The sequence below is a fragment of the Prionailurus bengalensis genome, chromosome C2 (genome assembly GCF_016509475.1).
Source record: "Prionailurus bengalensis isolate Pbe53 chromosome C2, Fcat_Pben_1.1_paternal_pri, whole genome shotgun sequence".
In the NCBI taxonomy this organism is placed as follows: domain Eukaryota; kingdom Metazoa; phylum Chordata; class Mammalia; order Carnivora; family Felidae; genus Prionailurus; species Prionailurus bengalensis.
This window is the reverse complement of record NC_057350.1, coordinates 32181216-32201031: the sequence shown is the minus strand read 5'-3', so window position 1 is coordinate 32201031 and position 19816 is coordinate 32181216. Positions and strand designations below refer to the sequence as shown.

Sequence of the window (19816 nt, the reverse complement as noted above, 5' to 3'; positions counted from 1 at the left end):
GTGTTTCTGATATTCTCAGTGCGTGGGGTCTCTCATCCCCAAATGGGAAAATATACTTCCCCTTGTAAGACTCTTGTAAAAACGAAAGATGATGGATGTAACAGTGTCATGTATGTAGCACATGTTGACATAGTCTGATTTTCATTAAATACAACAATAATAATCCAGATTGCTGTTTAAATACATTGGTACACTTACGAAGTGTACCATAGATTCCCTGATACAGTTTTCAAGTGTTTTTGGAGAAAACCATCAAGGGCATTTTTACACTTAGGACTTAATTTTTTCAGGTGTTGGGTTTTTGTGGTTAAGTCCTTTCAAACTGTTGGATCATCAGAGAATTTAAATTTATTTATTACCTTGATATTAAGACATCAGAATTTGAATTTGTTCTCTGCAAGGCAGTGTAAAATGATGTGCTTCTAACATAAATTCTAAAATACCAAGCCTTTTTCTGAAGAAGTGATGAATGAAATCAAGGAATTCTATGTATCTGATTTCTTAGATCTTGAAAAATCTGGTATTTTGTCTTCTATGTAGGTGTTGAGCTATCTGCTAAACATATGATAAGCTCTTTGCCATTATACAATTTATATTCCGTGTGGAAGAGAGGCAAGAACATGGGATAAAGTTTGTTTGTTTGTTTAATTGACTTTATCTTGTTCCTTGATCTTCCCACTGATTGACATTCTTTCTATAAGCACCTTTCCCAACACTTAATCCTGGAATTTTCTACTTAGGTTTTTATGGATGCAACCTAGGATTTCCAAAAATCTGAATTTCAACTCAAAGTTCAAACAAGACTTGTAGACTTAGGGTCAGGAGCACTTCAAAACACTGAGATTGCTAACACTGTTAGTACTTTCTGCCCTAGATTTTCTGTTCGGTAAGCTTTTGTCTTGGACAGGGAACTGAACCTTTAATATCCGAGAAAGATTGTCCTAAACAGTCCAAATGATTTTTGAAATACTTTTCAGATACACCATTTCCTCTTTAATTTCTTTTTCACAGATAACTATAGAAATATAAGGGGTCAGGATACATTTGTTTTTATTTATTTTGTTGTCCATGAGTGAATCATTAGTTCTCAGGAAATAGTGAGAAATGTGTGTGGGTAGTTCTGAAGCTTAATGTAGACCATCAAAGATAGTTCCTTTAAAGCTCTCGCCTCAAACCATTTTTCCTCAGGATTTTATCGTCTTCCTCACATGTGTAAATTACCCTATTTGCTTTCTTAGTAGTACTTAGATATATTTTCATTTGTTTTAACATGAGTAGTGTGGGGGAGAAGAGGGTTATTATTTCTATCTTATCACGTGTCCCTTATGAAAGGAGGCACACAGTTGCCAAATAATGTAGCTAGGTTCTGGCATAGTCTTGTGATCAATAAAAAAGAATGAAGCACTGGCCATATGGCTATTGAATCTCTGACTCTGGTCTGATGAGTCCTGACTTCTGATTAATCAATTAAGCTTGTCTTTTGCAAGTCTTCTCTTGCTCTCCTTTAACTCCTTGGGATTAAAATACCACAGAATGGGAATGGGTGTTTACTTCGATTTGTATCTACTTTTAGGGATGTTCATACTTGTAGAGAACCTTAATAAATAGTATTAAATGCTTATATTACTTTTTATTTTTTTTCAAATTACAAGTGTTTCCATAAAGTAATTCTCCTTACTTAATTTCCATAAAGTCATTCTGAATTTCTGAATCAGAGAATCCCTTGCATACTCAACATTGATTTGATTTTTTTTCTTCCATTGTTATGTATCTTCTTCAGAATATAAGTGAATTTAAATTTCAAGAGTAACCATTTATACAGTCTCTGGAAAAGGCATTATCTTAGCAAGGCATTTGGGGGTGAGGGCAATTCTCACACTGAACCGAAACTATAGAGAAGAACTAAGCATAAGAACTTATGGAGACACAAATGGATTTACTGTTTGAAAAGTATTTTCAGCTGGTGCACTTGTAACTCGAAAGAGCCAAGTGTTTGAAAATGAGCTTTTTCTTCCCTCAAATACTGTGAGCATTTGTCATCTTTATTTCCAGAGTATGGTCATAATTCCTCCATAGATTTTTATTTCAGGCTCTCCTAACAGCGACTGTATGTAAATTCAGAATTATAGCCAGATGGTTGGACAAGGTGATAAAAAGCAAACCTGGTTTTGTAGAAAAGTGAAAATTGCCCATAAGATTGTGTTTTTACCTTTAAAACAGCAGGGCATTGTTTCATGAGAACTGCGAAGGAACTAATACATTAACTTTAACAGCTGTGAGCTAAATTAATTTTTCATATGCATACAGAATACTACCGGGTAACACCTATAATTTTCATGGAGGTAAAAATCAATCAACTTTCTTACTTTTAGCAGATAGCTAGAAAAGTCTGTTCTCTCCCAAAACCACTCTTTATATTATCTCCTTGCTACAGGACTGACTTTTGGGTTCTGATCTTAATAACTGGGGAAGCAGACACCTGGGGAATCAGTTAAAAGCCTTTGCTGTTTATCTGCTCTCCATCTCACCGGCACTAAGCAGTTGTCTGCCCCTGATTTGAAATACAATAAATTCAAGGGGCCTTCTCGGTTGATTGCTTTAGGCTACATAACGGTGACTGGCTCAAGAAAATGGGCCTCGAACAGAAAATGCCAAACCCAGGTCTTCACGTTGACTTTGAGCCACGGTTGAGAGAAATAGGTGCGTTTTAAGGAGACTGTGTTTCTTTTCTGTTATCCCTTGTTAAAATGAGGATTCACAGAAAGGTCCTCTGGTGATATAAACTAGATAGACAGAAAGGTCACAATTTATACCTTCACAGAGAAAATCGTCCTCTCCCTGGGACTTAACTGTGTCGCTCTGTAGGATGGTTCCCACTTGCCTGCAATTAACGATACGGCTCTTCCTGAGCTAGTCTATAATCAGATTATCATAGGTGTGCTTCTGCGGCAGCACACCGCCAACTACCGATTTGTAAGTTGCCGTGAGGGAGAAATGAAACGTTCAGTAGGAGAACTGCAAATAACAGAGAGATGCAGCTGCCATAGTCCTAGGCAGTGATTCTCTCAGGCCTGTGTTCTCAGCTGGCAGCTCCCCAAGCTGGGTAGAGCCACGTGTTCCCACTGGGATAATTGCTTTTTCTGCAGGAGTCTCTTGTTGCCTCCCTCTGATGACCCAGTGTGTTTAAACTCCTGGCTGAAATCATGTGGGTTTTTCAATGGTGTTGTGAAGTGTACCAGCAAACAAATGAAATTGGATCATGTTCTCTTCTATGCATGTAGCCTAAGCAAATATGGGACACCAGTAGAGAGATCCTAATTGCCTATTTTTTTCCCTCTCTCTTCTCCTGAGAGAACATTTGAAAGACCCACAAGTTATGGTTTTCCCCTTGGCATGCTGTCCCTTTTAATGTCAGCAAGAAAAAGGCAAAGTGTCATTTGATTGCTTTCGGTTTGTCATTTTCATATTTTTTGCTAATGAATATGTACTTACCCAGGCATCTTTTTGTTATGTAAGATGTTTTTTTTGGTGCAAATCCCATGGACATTATTTATAATTTGAGTAGGCTGTAGAGCAGGAAATGGGCTTGGCATAAGAATGGATGAGTCAATGGATTAGTAATATCCAGGTGAAAACTTTTTACCATGTGATTAAAATCTGACCGAATTAATTTTTAAAATAATCTCCAGTAAAAAAAAAACATTGTAAATACTACTCTATAATCTGTTTGTCACAGTTTAAAACTCAGTTTCCCAGTTTCTGGGGTACAGCCGTTCTGTGTCACAAGTCCATGCTGAACTGGTAATGAGTACATGGTAGCTTTACCTAACAACTTTTGCATGTGCATCATGAAAGCAGGTCACATCTAATCAAGAGTCTTGAGTGGGAAATATTTAGAACAGTGCATTTTTTCCCTTCCTTCTCCTCCTTCTCTTTCTTTCCTTCTCTCTCTGTCTCTCTCTGTCTCTGTCTCTCTCTGTCTCTCTGTCTCTCTCTCTCTGTCTCTCTGTCTCTCTCTCTCAGGTCTCTGTGAACCAAAATGATAAAGGAATAGGGAGAGGTGAACATTTTGCAGAAAATGATTGACAGATAGTAGCCTTTAGGAAACGTAGGAGGAGTATATAAACTTTGTTACCCAGGAAGAAGTGTGATTTGGCTGACCCTGGTTTGTTGTTTATATATTTATTTAAAATAAAACTTATGTTTGGGACTTGACTATGAAACCATGTTGTCATGAATACATGATATTTTAAAAAGCTTTATTTTTTGCATGACAGGAGTAGTAGAAATAAATAGAATAAACAAATATTTTCTTGAAATGTATTCATATACTTAAGAAAAGTGTTTATGGTGACTAGAGAAATAGAAATTGTTTTATATCAGTGATTGTTGATAGTGGAAATTGATCAGAAATTTAAATTTGTATCTGATTACCAACTATGTTAAAATTTAGGTTCCAAAGAGTGAAACAAGAACACAATTATTAATGCATATATTGAGAAATATAAAGTACCTCTATATGATGTTAAAGCATAATTAATAAAAGCATGAAATTATTTCATTCTAAACATGGCTTTTTTTTCCCTAACTGTTCTTACTGAACTACTTACCTGGAGGTGTAAGAAATATCACCAACTAAGAAATACTGCTAATTTCTTTGTTATTGTGTAAAGTCTGAATTATGTGAATTATCTTTTACTCATAATTTTTTAGATTGCTATGAGACATGTAGTTCATCCAATCCTTTGTCCATCATTCATGTATATAACCCCACTACCACCAGTCTTTTTTTTTTTTTGCTTAATTTAGAATGCAATAAAGCAAGATTGTTTTTGAAAGATGCTACTGTAGCGTATTAGAAAACATGGATGCTTTAATCTGTAGCGTTTACATTCAGGATCGATACCGCTTTTGCAGCCAGATTGGAAAGTAGTGGGTATTCCTTTGTCTCCCTGCTCAAGTCAGATATCTTTTTTGGTTTATTTTTGTTGTCGTTGTTGAATTAATGCTAAATTGAAAAAAATAAATAAATAAAAGCTGTTATTGTGACTCTTCTCTTCTCTACATGTCTCTGTTGAAAGGAGTCCTTAGGGACCATCCAAAACTGCCTTGCAGTTTATTTCACCAAGGAGAATGTCTGGGGGCGATGACTGGCCATCTGGGGTACCTGCATCTCATTGTCATTAAGAAGTCTTAAGCCCATGCAAAGTACTTCTCCTCTAGTTCACAACAGCTTGATATCTATTCTGTGGGTCAAAGATCCAGGCAGAATTGACAACATTACTAAGAAGAGATATTCTGCCCAAAGAGAGTTAGTAATACATTGTTTAAGGATGATATATACTAGACTATAATTCAAAACCTCTCCTCTCATTTACTTTGCAAAAATAGTATCACAACAGTGGCAAAGAATCAAATTTTTCAAAAAAAAAATTATTTCCAAACCCAGGTTATTATTTCACTCATGTTAACCCTGCTTATCAAGCCTTTACTACTGTAAATGAATATTTCCAAGCCTTTAAATCTTTCTGAAATTTGTAAACATTCATACTGCACAATATCTCATTGGTATAATGACACCTGTGTATGTCTTATATGTATTATTTAAACATATTTCTCATTTAGCATTCTAAATCATTATTCTTGTAATCCATTATTATGATGTATTTTGAAAATAGTATTTCTAGTAAGGAACACAGATTTTAAATGCAAAATCCATTAAAGGAAATGAGATAAATTATATGACAGTTTGGTGGTTAGCTATTTGAAATCATCTTTGAAGCCCTTAATATAATTAGTGGTTTCATTTTGGGTCTGCTGACTTCAAGTCACATTAAGTTAATATAATTAAAAGCAGAAAAGATTTCATGTAGCCAAACTAGTTAATTAGCCCCAGTTGGTTTAGTATGTTAACCTAGAGGTGTATGGCTAACGTTGCGGGGTGATGCCTGAAAAAAAAATTCCTCTGTAACAGATACTGCAAATCATCTGACTTGCTTTAGGGTGGAAAATGAAGACATACCAAGGAGTTCATTTGAAGTTCATCTTTATGTCTGATTTTAAGTACTGATTGCAGGGTAAGCTGTATACTTCATTGAATAACCAGTCAAAAGGCTTATTTTACCTTTTTAAAGAAAACATGCTTCAATGTGTACAAAAATAATCAGATTTTCTTCTTGTATTCTGGAAATAAGAAGTCTTACTGAAGTTCTGATTCTGATCTTTTCATGCTTACCAGGAATATAAAATGATTCTTTTTTTGGTTAAAAAGGTGGACCTCACACCTTATACCTGCCTTGTCTATACTATGTCAGTATTTGGTAAACAGTCTAGTAAAGATGAAAACATTCTAGAAAGAGATTTTCAACAGCTTCGAAGAAATCTTTAAGTAGTAGGAGAGAAAGCTTTTTATACCCCTAAGGAAAATGACCATGTATTATTTCTTTAGTGAAAATGCTAGTTTACAAGAATCAAATCATACATTGATATCAAATACATTGATATATATCAAATGCATTGATGTGTCCTTTACCTTATGTCTCTGAAACATTAAAAAAAAAACCATCTGAGGCTATTCTGAAGAAAATTATGAAGTGTGAAGATATTTAAAACTTTAAAATTCCTTACCACTTTCTTCTTTTTCTTCCTCCTCTGTCTCCTTCCCAAAAGGGAGGCAAGTCCACTGGAACTTTTGTTTTGTTTTGCTTTTATCAGGTATGTAGATAGCTGAGGCCCCCTTTTAAGCACTGTCTAGAGCTTATGGAAATGTGGGTTTCTAATGTGGTTACCACTGTGGTCTGGTAAGGTATATGGTAATGAGGAAGTAGGACCTCTGCCTTAGATTTTTGACATAGGCTGGATGCCAGCATATTGTCTGAAGGCTTAACACGTTCAGCCTCTGCACCACCGGATTATGTTAATTGAAGAAGTGTTTCAGCAGTGCAGTGTGTAACATTGTGTCTGTTCATTATACAAACTCCTTTTTGATAGGTTTACAATTTGCCTGTCAGATCCAGTTGCTGGAAGAGACCTGCCAAGAAATATTTCTTAGCTCATTTTAAATATGGCTGTTTTCATATTTATAGTGTTCTGTGTGTGTTAGACATATTTTTCCTTTCTGTGTAGAGAGGAAATGTCAATTTTTGGTTTCCAAAGGGCCACTAAGAATGTATAAAGCCACTTGTTACAATCAATATCATTGTATGACTCAACATAAAATGGTGATTGTTAAAAGAGGTACTTACTGTTTGAGAGCTGGTGTGTTATATTTGATATAGTTATTGTACTATGTTTTTTCTGTTCTTCTGTTTATTGAATAAAAGAGGCCACCATGTCATCTACAGTTGTGACCATTGAGAATAAAAGGATGGCTTTTGCTTAGCTCTGTTTCAATTCAGCCATTGACATAATGCCAAAATCAATTTGAATTTATAGAAATTGAGGACTACCGTTTTCATCATCATCATTATTATTTTTTATTTCTCTGTTTGCTGCATTTTGTTGTTTCTTCCTTCCCTTTTGTCGGTTTGCATCTCTCACATCTCTAAGGATGTAAGTTTCTTCAAGGTTTCTTGAGGCTTGTTTAGTTTTCCATTTAGGTTGTAATGTCTGTTATTGTCGGTGAGTATAGAAAGGAATGTAGTATTTCATAATGAAATAATCTTACTAATAAGGTAGGAGGTGTGAGGGGGTATTTATACTAATCTCAGAAGTTGCAGAAATGATTTCCCGAATAGAAAACGCATTTTTTTAATGTTTTCTTTCTTTTCTATTTATTTTCTTTGAGAGAGAGCATGAGTGAAGGAGGAGAAGAGAGAGGGACACACATACAGAATCTGAGCAGGCTCTAGGCTCCAAACTGTCAGCACAGAGCCCAATGTGGGGATTGAATTCATGAACTGCAAGATCATGACCTAAGCTGAAGTTGGACACTTAACGGACTGAGCCACCTAGGTGCCCCTAGAATAAACACTTACTATTTTGTCTAATTTTAACTACCCCTCCCTCCTGTCATTTTAATCCAGCATTTTCCTTTAGGCCAGAGCCAAGCCTTTAGAACAAAATTTCTCAGCATCAGCACTACTGACATCTTGGCTGTGATACATCCTTATTTGTGGAGGACTCCTCTGTGCCATGTAGGAGACTTTACCCTCTAGGGGGTAATAGCACCACCTTTCCCCTGTCTCAGTCGTGACAACCACAAATATCTTCAGACATGCCCACATATTTCCTGGGAGAAGGTAGGTGACTGCCCTTATAAAGAATCACTGGTTTGGAGGAAATAAGAAAGGCATGATTGGCCAGAGAATTTCTTGCTTCTAAGGCTTTGCTATGTTGATGCGAATAAACATTTTTCTGACAAAAGCAATGGAAGATGTGTCACTAATTAATTTTAATAAAAAGCTTCTGGATGTAGTCTTACAAGGGAAGATTCATTTTGATTAGACAAATCTCTGTTTTAATCATTAAATCCCTAATTAAAACACAAAATAATGTGCAAGCATTTTTCTGAGTACTTTATATGATTCACCTCAATATCCTTGGAGATGTATGTTAAGAGTATGCCCAATTTAGGGGCGCCTGGGTGGCTCAGTCGGTTAAGCGTCCGACTTCGGCTCAGGTCACAACCTCGCGGTGCGCGAGTTTGAGCCCCGCGTCGGGCTCTGGGCTGATGGCTCAGAGCCTGGAGCCTGTTTCCGATTCTGTGTCTCCCTCTCTCTCTGCCCCTCCCCCGTTCATGCTGTGTCTCTCTCTGTCTCAAAAATAAATAAACGTTAAAAAAAATTAAAAAAAAAAAGAGTATGCCCAATTTAGAAATGAAAAACAGGTACAGAGGAGTGATAACCTTGCCTGACCTCACATGTACCTAGAGATTTCAGTTCCCATGCTCACTTTGCTTTCCTATGTGGATATATCTACTTTTGATCAATTTGAAAGACCATCTGTGCTTTAGAAATCTTTTTTTTTTTTACGTTTTGCATACATTTTCATTTTAAGTTGGTTCCAACCAGATAGAGTTGGTAAAGAATACCACTGGGAGGTGGGGGGGAAGATGCAATTTAGTTGACCTCATGTAGCCATGGAGGATTAATATCTATGCTGTTATTCAAGAAAAAGATATATATTTCTCATCAAAAAATGCGTTGTGAGGTTCATATTTTATTTTCAGGCCTCAATTAGTTACTTTAGTGTTTTTTTGGTACAGAAATTATATATAAATAAACAGATATGATAAATGTATGCTTTTGGTCATATTATGATTCTAATGAAAAAGCTTCTCAAGACACCTAATTCATTTGAAAACACTTCTTGTAGAAATACGTGTCATAGTGGTCCATACTACCAGTAAGTATTTACTTACAAAGGACAGAGAAAATATTTTGTAAAATGCCTGGTGAGGTATTTTGTATTTGAACAGTATATATGGTTTAGCAAAGCAATTTGTAAAATAAAATTTTATAGAACAGGAACAGTTTTTCTTTTTATATTTAGTAAAGAAACATAGCCTTGTGTTTCCAAAACATAAGTCTCCTGGTCAATGAATTTAGAAAAGTTTTTGAAGATTGAGCCAAGTGTGATAAACACTTGAATCTTGAACACCACAGACGTTAGGGGTGCCTACGTCCTCCCTGCACAGTCAAAAATCTGTGTGTAACTCTTGATTCCCCAAAAACTTAATTGCTAATAGCCCACTGTTGACCGACGCCTTACAGGTAACATAAACGCACATATTTTGTATGCTATGTGTACTTTATACTGAATTCTTACAATAACATAAGCTAGAGAAAAAAATGTTATTAAGAAAATCAAAAGGGAGAGAAAATACATTTCTAGTACTGTACCATAATTATACCAAAATCTGCATTGAAGTGGACCCACACAGCTCAAACCCATGTCGCTCAAGGTCATGGGTACAGCTAGAGCTATAGGAATGGGATGTGAACAACACATTCTTCAGGACTTGATGGCTTTCTTTGAATTTGTAGTTCACCTAAGTTATTGTTTCCTCCCATTTACTGCAAGGTTGGAATTTTTTCCTTGAGAATCTCCTGGCAGTTATGAGAATCTCCTCTCATAACTCATGTTAACTAAATTTCCCTTCTTCTCCATGTATAGGGATTCTTTCAAAATATAACAACGTTGGGCTGCAATATATAATGTTAATTGGTACCCCACATGTGGATTAGCAAGTTGATTTAAAACTCTAAATTCCCAAGTATTTAAGATTTGTAAAAGTAAATTAGTACTATATTATACTGAAACTGTAAAAATGTCTGTACTGTTGAAAATTATTTATACTTTATCATTCTTTGACTTTCATTTTTTTCCATGTTTGAGTGTACTTGAAAATTATCCTTAAAGCCTTATATTTTATTGTACATATAATTCACTGGCTTTTAAAGCAAAAGGAACACTTACAGCATTTTAAGAGTTTACTTCCTCTTATTTTGCTATAATTTTTACTTATTAATGTACAACCCCTTCAGAAATGAACTGACTACCTAAATATGCAGAAACATTTAAGGTTAGATTCTGAGACATAAGAGGCTCAGTATCTTGTCCAAAATTAAAGAACCAGTAAAGGAACATCTAAGGACCACATATCAGATAATTTAACTTTCCTATCAGGAATAGAATGTGTTACCTTCCTTTTTTCAGGAATGATTTTGTTTCCTCAAGGTTTTAGAAATGTTTAGGTGAGGTGTTGCAAAATAAGTACATGACAAAAGGTACATCTTAATAGTATGGATCTGAATTTTCTGAACCTCAAGAAATGAAGTTTATTAAATTCAAGTTTATTAAATAGCAATTATAACCGTGCTGTGGGCTGTGTGTTTCCTGTCATTTGTACATCTCATGTAGCCAAAGACATATCTCTTGGGGAATATCTGTTCCAACTTGCTAAGTGACATTGGGCAAGTCACTTTCCTTCCACAATTTTTTTTTTTTTTATTATTTGCTAGATATTGTGACAGGTCCTTGGGGCTATAAAGACAAATTAGATATGCTTCTCTGCCTCAGAGTTCACAGTCAGGGAGGAAATCTGGCGTTTAAATGCAAAATTAAAACATACTGTGATGATGGGCATAGTGCAGGTATACAGGAAAAGAGGTTATACTTTCTGAGCTGCTGGTTCCTTAAGTGAAAAATGAAGTTATTATAACACTTGCCCTTACAGCCTCACAGCAGGGGTATGAGAAAGACCAAATTTAAATGATATATTCACACAAAAGCCCCTTTATAAAACATAAAATAGCACTGTGAACCAATAGCCTGCAGGTTGGGAATACATTTGAATTAAGAATCACACTTTGAGTTCTTCTAAGGAGATAATTGCACATGTGAGAAAAGATATCTGCAAAAGAATGCTGATTTAGAAGAGGGAAAATGAATTATCTTAAACATCTATCAGTAGGGGAATAGTTTGGTAAAATATGATAAATCTATATGATGGAATATTATGTGTAAAGGAATTCTGTGCACAATGGAATACTATTTTGTCATTGAAGTTAATGGGGAGGATCTGTATACATGATCTTCAACATTTAAAATGCAAAATATTCTCAACATATTATTGAGTTGGAAATGCATACAGAAGAGCATATACCACGTGATCTTACTTTAATGAAAGTGTGTGTGTAGATGTGGATCTTTATATCTATCTATATCTGTACATCTGTATCTAATCTATATCTATCTAATCTATATCTGTATCTAATCTATATATCTATCTATGTGTGAGATAGAGCCAAAAGAAGAATGCATACAAAGTTATGATAGTAGTTAACTCTTGAAAGATTTGTTTGTTTTTGTGTGACATTTATTTCTTTGTATTATTCTGTCTGAAATTTAGGTAAGTATATATGGAACTGCTGTAAGTATTAGGTAACTGCTATAAACCTTTATAGAAATGCTTCATTGAATAACAGGCTAGATTTTATCTATAAAAGTAGTTTTATTCAACAAAAATCACCTGAGTGAGGCATTATTCTAGGTATGAGGGACAGAGTCATGAACAATGCAGAGAAAAGTCCCTGTGTGGTTTTTGTAATGGTACCGAGAGAATCATGATTATTGTTTAAAAAAAAACGACTGAAAAAATATTAAGTTCTAAAGCCACAGAAATTAAAACTGCACTGTTAACATTTGATTTGTCCTAATATAGAAAGACTTGGATGCAATGTCTAGTTTGGGTATCTGGATTGAAACTAAGCAATTAAAATACTGCAAAACAGTATGACCCCACCTTTGTAAACGAGTGGTTTCAATAAACTCCAAGTTTATGATTAAAACAAAAAATTATGTTTGAGTAGTCCTTTCCTGCCTTCTGTTATGTATCTCTTAATCTTTCTCTTTCTCTTTTTCTTTCTTTCTTTCTTTCTTTCTTTCTTTCTTTCTTTCTTTCTTTCTTTCTTTTGTTCTTTCTTTCTTTCTTTTCTCCTTCCTTTTCTTTCTTTCTTTCTTTCTTTCTTTCTTTCTTTCTTTCTTTCTTTCTTTCTTCTTTCTTCAGTACACTGTACAGAATAACTGTGAGGTTGAGGTTAAAACCTGCATGAAGAAACATTCTAGAAGTTATCCCTGACAAAACCTTTCTAAGGTTCAGAGAATTAGAGATATTCATGGGTAATTGAACCCAACTCTCCACCAAAAGCATATTAAATTAAGTAAAGATAGTTCAATTTCCGCATCCCGCTCTTAATTCATGGTTAACTTCGGCCTATTTATTGTACTGGAAGTCTGCTTACATTTGTAATTAATTCTTCTTCAAATAATTAAATGTTCAAGAGTGTGTCCAAATGACTTTCCAGATGATTTATTGGGATCTGTTCAGTCTCTGCCTCCTAAGTCCCCAAGAAATTCCTTGGGCAGCAGAAACACATACATTATTTTTTTTTAGAACACGTCAGTTTCTGTGGTGTTTTGAATCTTTAAAGATATGTTCCTTTAAAACAACTCTAACAAATTAAGTAATTAGGGTCATTTTTATTTCCACATCTTCTAGTACCAGAATATGCTTCCTTGAAATCAATTGTAGCTAATATGTATTTGCATATTAATTACACTCATATATGGTGTTAAGAATTTCCTTTTTTTTTCCTACTTGCTAACCAAATTACTCATAGAATTTTTCGGTTTTCATTTAACCAAATAATATGAAAGAACTTGGCCACTTGGGATAAACAAATTTCTTGTTATATGGAATGTAATAACTGTGTAAGAAGATGTAGGTAAGTAGACATGTTTTGCCCCTTTTCTACTGTACATTTGGTACACATTCTGCCTAAAGTTACTACCTATAAATATAGCAAATGCTGCACATCAGCTTTTTGATATCTGTCTTGTAAACATGGCTAAAGTCATGTTAATGGTATTCATGTACAACTTTTTTTTTTAAGATTCGAGGAGGAAAGCTCATGATCACTTACACCCGCAAAAGTGATGCTGGCAAATACGTTTGTGTTGGTACCAACATGGTTGGGGAACGGGAGAGTGAAGTGGCTGAGCTAACGGTTTTGGGTAAGTGAAATTTTATCTCATCTCCTCGCTGTACAGTAGATCTCTTGCCACTTTGCAGCATCTTTATACAGGGAGAAAGAAATGACCTTCTTTAGAAGGTAGACCAATATTTTGGGCGGGTGGGAGAGGAGAGAAGACATGAGTAAAGCAGCCTGAGATAAAGTCCCCAAGACATGGGAGGAAAAGGGGGAGAAAACCCTAAACCTAGGGAGGGACTTCTAGAAGAAGGGGACTATGTGGAATAATTTTGTAAATAATAGTTCAAATTATACACGTCTTCACTGAACATCTAAGATGGTTTTTTAGTTTGTTTCTCTTTATTTGATCTTGAGATGGCTTTTTCTAATTTTAGAGAGACCATCGTTTGTAAAGAGACCTAGTAACTTGGCGGTAACTGTGGACGACAGTGCAGAATTTAAATGTGAGGCCCGAGGTGACCCTGTGCCTACGGTACGATGGAGGAAAGATGATGGAGAACTGCCCAAATCCAGGTACTGATCAGAAGTTAGCGGAACAATTCATCCATTCAGAATTTCTGTGGTTCTCATCAGACCAGCACTTGCATATACACCATTAGACTAGTCTCTTCTAGACTTTTTGTTCAGGGGCCAGAAGCAGGAGAGTGTCATGCTTCCTCTGAGGGTTTCACATAGGAACTGTAGATTCTTGACGCTGCCCTGCCCAGGGACCCCTTGTAAAATGTGATATTTTTTAAACAGGCTTCTCTTCTGTTCAACCAGAGTACAATTAATAGTAATTTCTTGCACGGGAGTAGATAGGAAAGGGAAGGGAGGTACAACATTAAAGATATAGGTATGAACCAATTTAAAGAGCAAGAGTCTATTTTCTTAGCTACAACACTACCAGGGAATAGTAAAAGTCAGAGTGTCTTGATATCTGTCAAGTCTTTAAATTGACTAAGAGCAGAGGTACACTTGCAGCCTTAGGGAATGAGACAATGAAATGAAGCTTTCGGGTATTGTTTTTAAGCTGTCTGTTCATTCATTCAGCAAACATGTGTTGAGACTTTGCTAGGTTTTGGGGTTACAGTGGCTTAGACATAGTTTCTGCTTTTCAGGAGCTCCCAAAGGAGATTTGTAAGGATAGATACAGAATAACATAGCAAACCCTTTGCCACCTAAAATGTAGACTGGTGGGAGTAGGAAATCAGGAGAGAATTCTCAAAGGAAGGTGACATGTAAGCAATGTCTTGAAAAATATGTCTAAATTTAAAAAGCAAGACCAAAGAGAAGAGTGTTCCAGGAAAAGAGACATTACAACACAGATTTAAATCTGAGAAAGAACATCACACATTTTGAGGGGTAGAAAGTTTAGCATAACTAGTTCATAGGGCATGTAGCAAGAAGTTACGGGATATCAGGTTGGAGACACTGGGGCCAAATTATCAGGGGCTTTGTATCATCGACTGAAGAATTTTGAATCATATTGCATACACAGTGATGAATCAAAGGGATTAGAATGAACAGGATTCCTTTTTTTTTTTTTAAGATTTTATTTTTGAGTAGTCTCTACACACAACGTGGGCCTCCAACTTAATACCGAGATCAAGAATTACATGCCCTACTGACTGAGCCAGTCAGGTGCCCTGAACAGGATTACTTTTTAAAGAAAATAATATTTTAGTACTATGGGTATTACATTAATACAGGGAAAATCTAGTGGCATGGTCACCCTTGTTGTTTTGTCCAGATATAGATTGCCTGAACTGGAACATGAGCTATAGACAGGGATCCATAGTGGACTGAAATTTCTTTTATTTTTTTAATTTTTTTTAATGTTTATTTATTTTTGAGAGAGACAGAGACAGAGTGTGAGTGGTGGAGGGGCAGAGAGAAAGTGAGACAGAATCTGGAACAAGCTCCAGGCTCTGAGCTGTCAGCACAGAGCCCGATGTGGGGCTCGAACTCACAAACTGTGAGATCGTGACCTGAGCCGTAGTCGGACACTCAACCGACTGAGCCACCCAGGTGCCCCATGGACTGAAATTTCTTAGACTAAACTGATGAATTGGATGATTTGTTAGATATAGAGCTGTTGAAGGAAGATATAGGTAGATTGTATTAGGATGAGTTGGTTTATATAATGGGGTAAGAAAAGAAACTTGTATTTAACATATGAAATATGAGATACCTGTGGGATACGATGTCGAGCTATTAGTTGGGATTATGAATTTAGAGCTTCAATGAAATAGGGATTAGGAATGTTTGTGCAGCTGATCAATATAAAAAGTACAGTTGCTAATATAACTCATGATATTATGTAGAGTAAAAAGAGTATTGAAGTGAAACTTCAAGAGAAACCCAATATTGAGGGGGAGAGAAGATGAGTCATGGCAAATGAACTGTAGAATAAGAGCCTGGGTTCTGGTACCAACTCTACCACTAAACTAGTGGAGAACCAAAGACAGGTTACCTTACTTTCCTGTGCCTCCAGTTTCTCATCTGCAAAATGTAGATGATACTTTATAATACTTTACATAATTATTGTAAGAATTTTAAAAGATGAAACCTATAAAACAAAGTCTGACCTATAATAAGAATTTATCGGGGCGCCTGGGTGGCTTGGTCGGTTGAGTGTCCGACTTCGGCTCAGGTCATGATCTCATAGTCCGTGAGTTCGAGCCCCGCGTCAGGCTCTGTGCTGACAGCTCAGAGCCTGGAGCCTGTTTCAGATTCTGAGTCTCCCTCTCTCTGTGACCCTCCCCCATTCATGCTCTGTCTCTCTCTGTCTCAAAAATAAATAAAAACGTTAAAAAAAAAAAGAATTTATCTAATAGTCACTGTCTGTTAATTTTAGTTTGGGGACAGTAGCTTGAGGAAACAAATGAATAAGTGCCAACTTTGCCCAAAATATTCTTTTAGAAAGTAGTTTAGTTGTTTACCCAACATAAATATGAAAACAGGTTCTTTCTATCTTCATGCTTGCTTAGAGGAATGCCACATTCCACCTTTAGTTTTAAATTTTCTGAAGGGAACGTTGCATGTTGTTTATTTGATGCCTTAGATGGGTTATATTTCTAAATGATGGGATTTTCAAGTAGAAGGTCACTTAACTGTGCTTTTTTGTGTTATGTCACTAGATATGAAATCAGAGATGATCATACCTTGAAAATTCGGAAGGTGATGGCTGGTGACATGGGGTCATATACTTGTGTTGCAGAAAATATGGTTGGAAAAGCAGAAGCATCAGCTACTCTGACTGTCCAAGGTAGGGTTTGGAGAAGCTTTTGTCGTGGTTGCTTTTTTATATCCTATGAAATATAATGTTGGTATTAGAAGTAAATATTATCTATTTGAGTAGTCCACATTAAATATAGACTTCAAATAATGATATAAATATTTTATTTCAAACATAATTAAAAGAAGTTATCGTTTTGCCTATGGGAGGTCTGTAAGTGTTTGTGACAGGAAATTGAATTAAGTTGTTAAAATTACGGAGAGTATGTGCCTGAAATCTCTGGGTCTTCAAACACAGAGCCCTTCTAATCTTTTAATTAGATGACAGCTATCACCACGAAAACTTTTGTCTTTAAACGGAAACAAATCTACCATTCCTTCGGACCGCGCGCTTTCAAGGGTCTGTACAATTCTGAACCCAAAAATAAGAGAATTCTGTTTCCCTCTAAAATGTAAAACCCATCCACAGAGTAGGGACTTTTGCCACTTTCTTTTGTTCCTTCAGTCCTGTGACATAACAAACATTCAGTAAATAGTCGTTGAATGAATGAGTTGCACCTGCCCTTTGCAATTCTGATAAAGATTTATTATTTGATGTTATTTGAACCCAAATGGATGCCACATTCAATGGCTACAAGTTTTGAACGCCGGACTCCCATCTTAAACTGCTGTGCAGAAATGGTTCTTTCACTTCCTTCGTATCTATTATCCAGATGTTTCTCATTTTCATGATCCCTGTTCTCCTTTCTTCATGATGCCATACCGATTATTTCTGTGTCTCATCCGAGAACTCTCCCATTTTTTTTTCTTTTTAGGGACAGATTCTTTATTGCGGAATTTGAGAGACAATGACCTTTAAAACATACTTTGCTGGTGAATCCCTCCCCCTGTGTTTTGACTAGGGTATAGAGTAAACAGGGATTTGGGCCCTAAACCACAGCTTGTTTCTGGGTCTGACATTAGCAACACTTGGAGTTGTCATCTTTTCTGAACACTGGCTCGTCTAAGGCTATTATGAAGAAAAAGGTGCCTTTTGAGGAGTGTTTCTGTTGTGGGCTTTCTATAAAAGAGTTTTGTGGGCTTTTTACAGTTAAAAAAAAAGAAGAAAGAATATTTTCTTTCTGTCTGTAAAGCCATTACGTCCCACTTTGGGGTTTTTAGCTCAACCTCATAAAAACAAAAGGAAAGAAGGGAAAAGAAAAGATCAAGAACAAACATTGAATTTCTGAGGCCTAGACTACTTCTCTTTAATCTGAGTTAGACTTGAACTCCGTGTAAGACTAAAACTGTAAGAAAAGGAAACCCCTTTACGTTTAGAAAAAGCACAAATTTAAGAGATGTCAAATCCCAGTTCAAAAGCCCCCCAGAGGGAGTAAAAGGAGCCCGGGATAAGACAAGACATGAAAAGGTGTATCTCTCTTTAGACAGTGGTGACAGGGAGGTTGATTTGTCTATCACATTAGTCAAAGAGATATGTTTCACTTTATGTTTTAAAGACTTCAACCTCAGGAGTCTGATGCTTTCATTAATAATACCATTTTCCTGTATGTAGAGTGGACATTGAAATCAAAATAGACTTTCTTCCTGCAATTTTATTTTTTTCTTCCTGTAATTTTAAACTAAGTCCAAAGCTAATTCAGCCTTAAGTTTTCCATATGTAATTCTTACTCCCTAAGCCTGAATTTCAATGGAAATTGGGTACAAATGATCAGATCCAGAAACTACTTTGGGAATTTAGAATATTTTACTTCAACTGCATTGGGTTTTCTATAAACTTATGAAATATCTGTATAGTGCTGAGAAGGCATTCTTTTATTTAAATATTAAAATAAAATATGCATATTAACATCACTGTTAAAATATCTTTAACCATTCTAGAATAATATACATAAAATGCTTAAGAAAGTAACATGATTCCCAACTGCAGAAGATAACTAATCAAAAAAAACAGGAAACTTTTCAAAGGAAACTTGAGAAGTTGTATATTTTTTTCTTCATTTGAGATTGAATACAGAAAAATACTATGTACTACAAGGGAAACTAATTTCAAATGAATCTATTTGATAGCAGGAAACAATTATAATAAGAAATTCAGTAGTGTAGTTCTTGATTTCTATATTTTATTTGTGGTTCATTTTTAACAGGAACTATTGGAGTCAGCATGGGCTCAAAAATAATCTTCCTTTCCTTTACCCTCATACAATAAGTATTTAATTTTGGGAGGTGATGTTGGGCAACAAAACTTTGTTCTCCAGATAGAAGTTACTGGAAAAATTCTTAAATACGGGTGACCATTGGATTTCATCCCCAGTACAGATATGATTAGTTCTAACATTTAAAAAATAAACTTGACTTGGAATCACTTCTTTCTTTCCATTTTTTTTTCTTGAAATCCCAATTCTATTTTCTTGGAAATTCTACCTGTATATATTCTTTAAATATTCTTTCTAAGAATTATCCTGTTTTTTGTACTAGTATAGTCTTCATAGTGGTTAGCATCGTACTGGACATGTAGGAGGTGTATTATCTAATAAATACTTGTTTCAATTTGAAATATGAATATGGACTTCAGCCTTCTGCTTGAGTGGTAAAAATAGCATAAGGACATCCTATGGTAAATTCAGAAAGCTACCAGTGGCTTTGATTCTGAATGCTAACAGTTAGGTTCTGTTGGATCAAATTTGAAGATACGGCCATCTAACAATGGCTGCCTAGTAGTCTGTGTTTGAAGGGGACTAGAGCTAAACCTAGGACTAGGCAGAGTGTCCTAAACTTATCTGAAGTTTGTTATCTGAGCTTACTTACAAATCTATACTTACTGAATCTTATTAAATACACCACCTATCTGGAATGCCCTTGGAGAACCTAATTCAAGAAATCTGTGTCTGAACACAGAAAGTTGTTATTTTATTTTATTTTATTTTATTTTTTGGTTTGTTTTTGAAAGTAAGCTCCATGCCCAACCTGGGGCTTTAAGTAATGACCCCATGATCAAGAGTCACATGCTCTACCAACTGTTTTGGCCAAGTGCCCCTGTATTTTTTATTTTAAACAAGCAAGTTCATGAATCCCTGGAATAAAAACATACTTGAACTGAAGAA

At 35.6% G+C, this 19816-nt stretch overlaps 1 protein-coding gene across 9 annotated transcripts in view; it reads left to right on the top strand.

The window, feature by feature from the left end:
- Positions 1 to 19816, top strand: part of ROBO1 (roundabout guidance receptor 1) — a 1145602-nt gene that overhangs the window by 1018300 nt on the left and 107486 nt on the right. For all 9 annotated transcript variants that reach the window (XM_043593873.1, XM_043593874.1, XM_043593878.1 and 6 more), the window contains 3 exons: positions 13398 to 13518; positions 13871 to 14009; positions 16619 to 16746. In XM_043593873.1, the coding sequence (XP_043449808.1) occupies positions 13398 to 13518; positions 13871 to 14009; positions 16619 to 16746 (388 nt within the window). The remainder of the gene's footprint in view (positions 1 to 13397; positions 13519 to 13870; positions 14010 to 16618; positions 16747 to 19816) is intronic.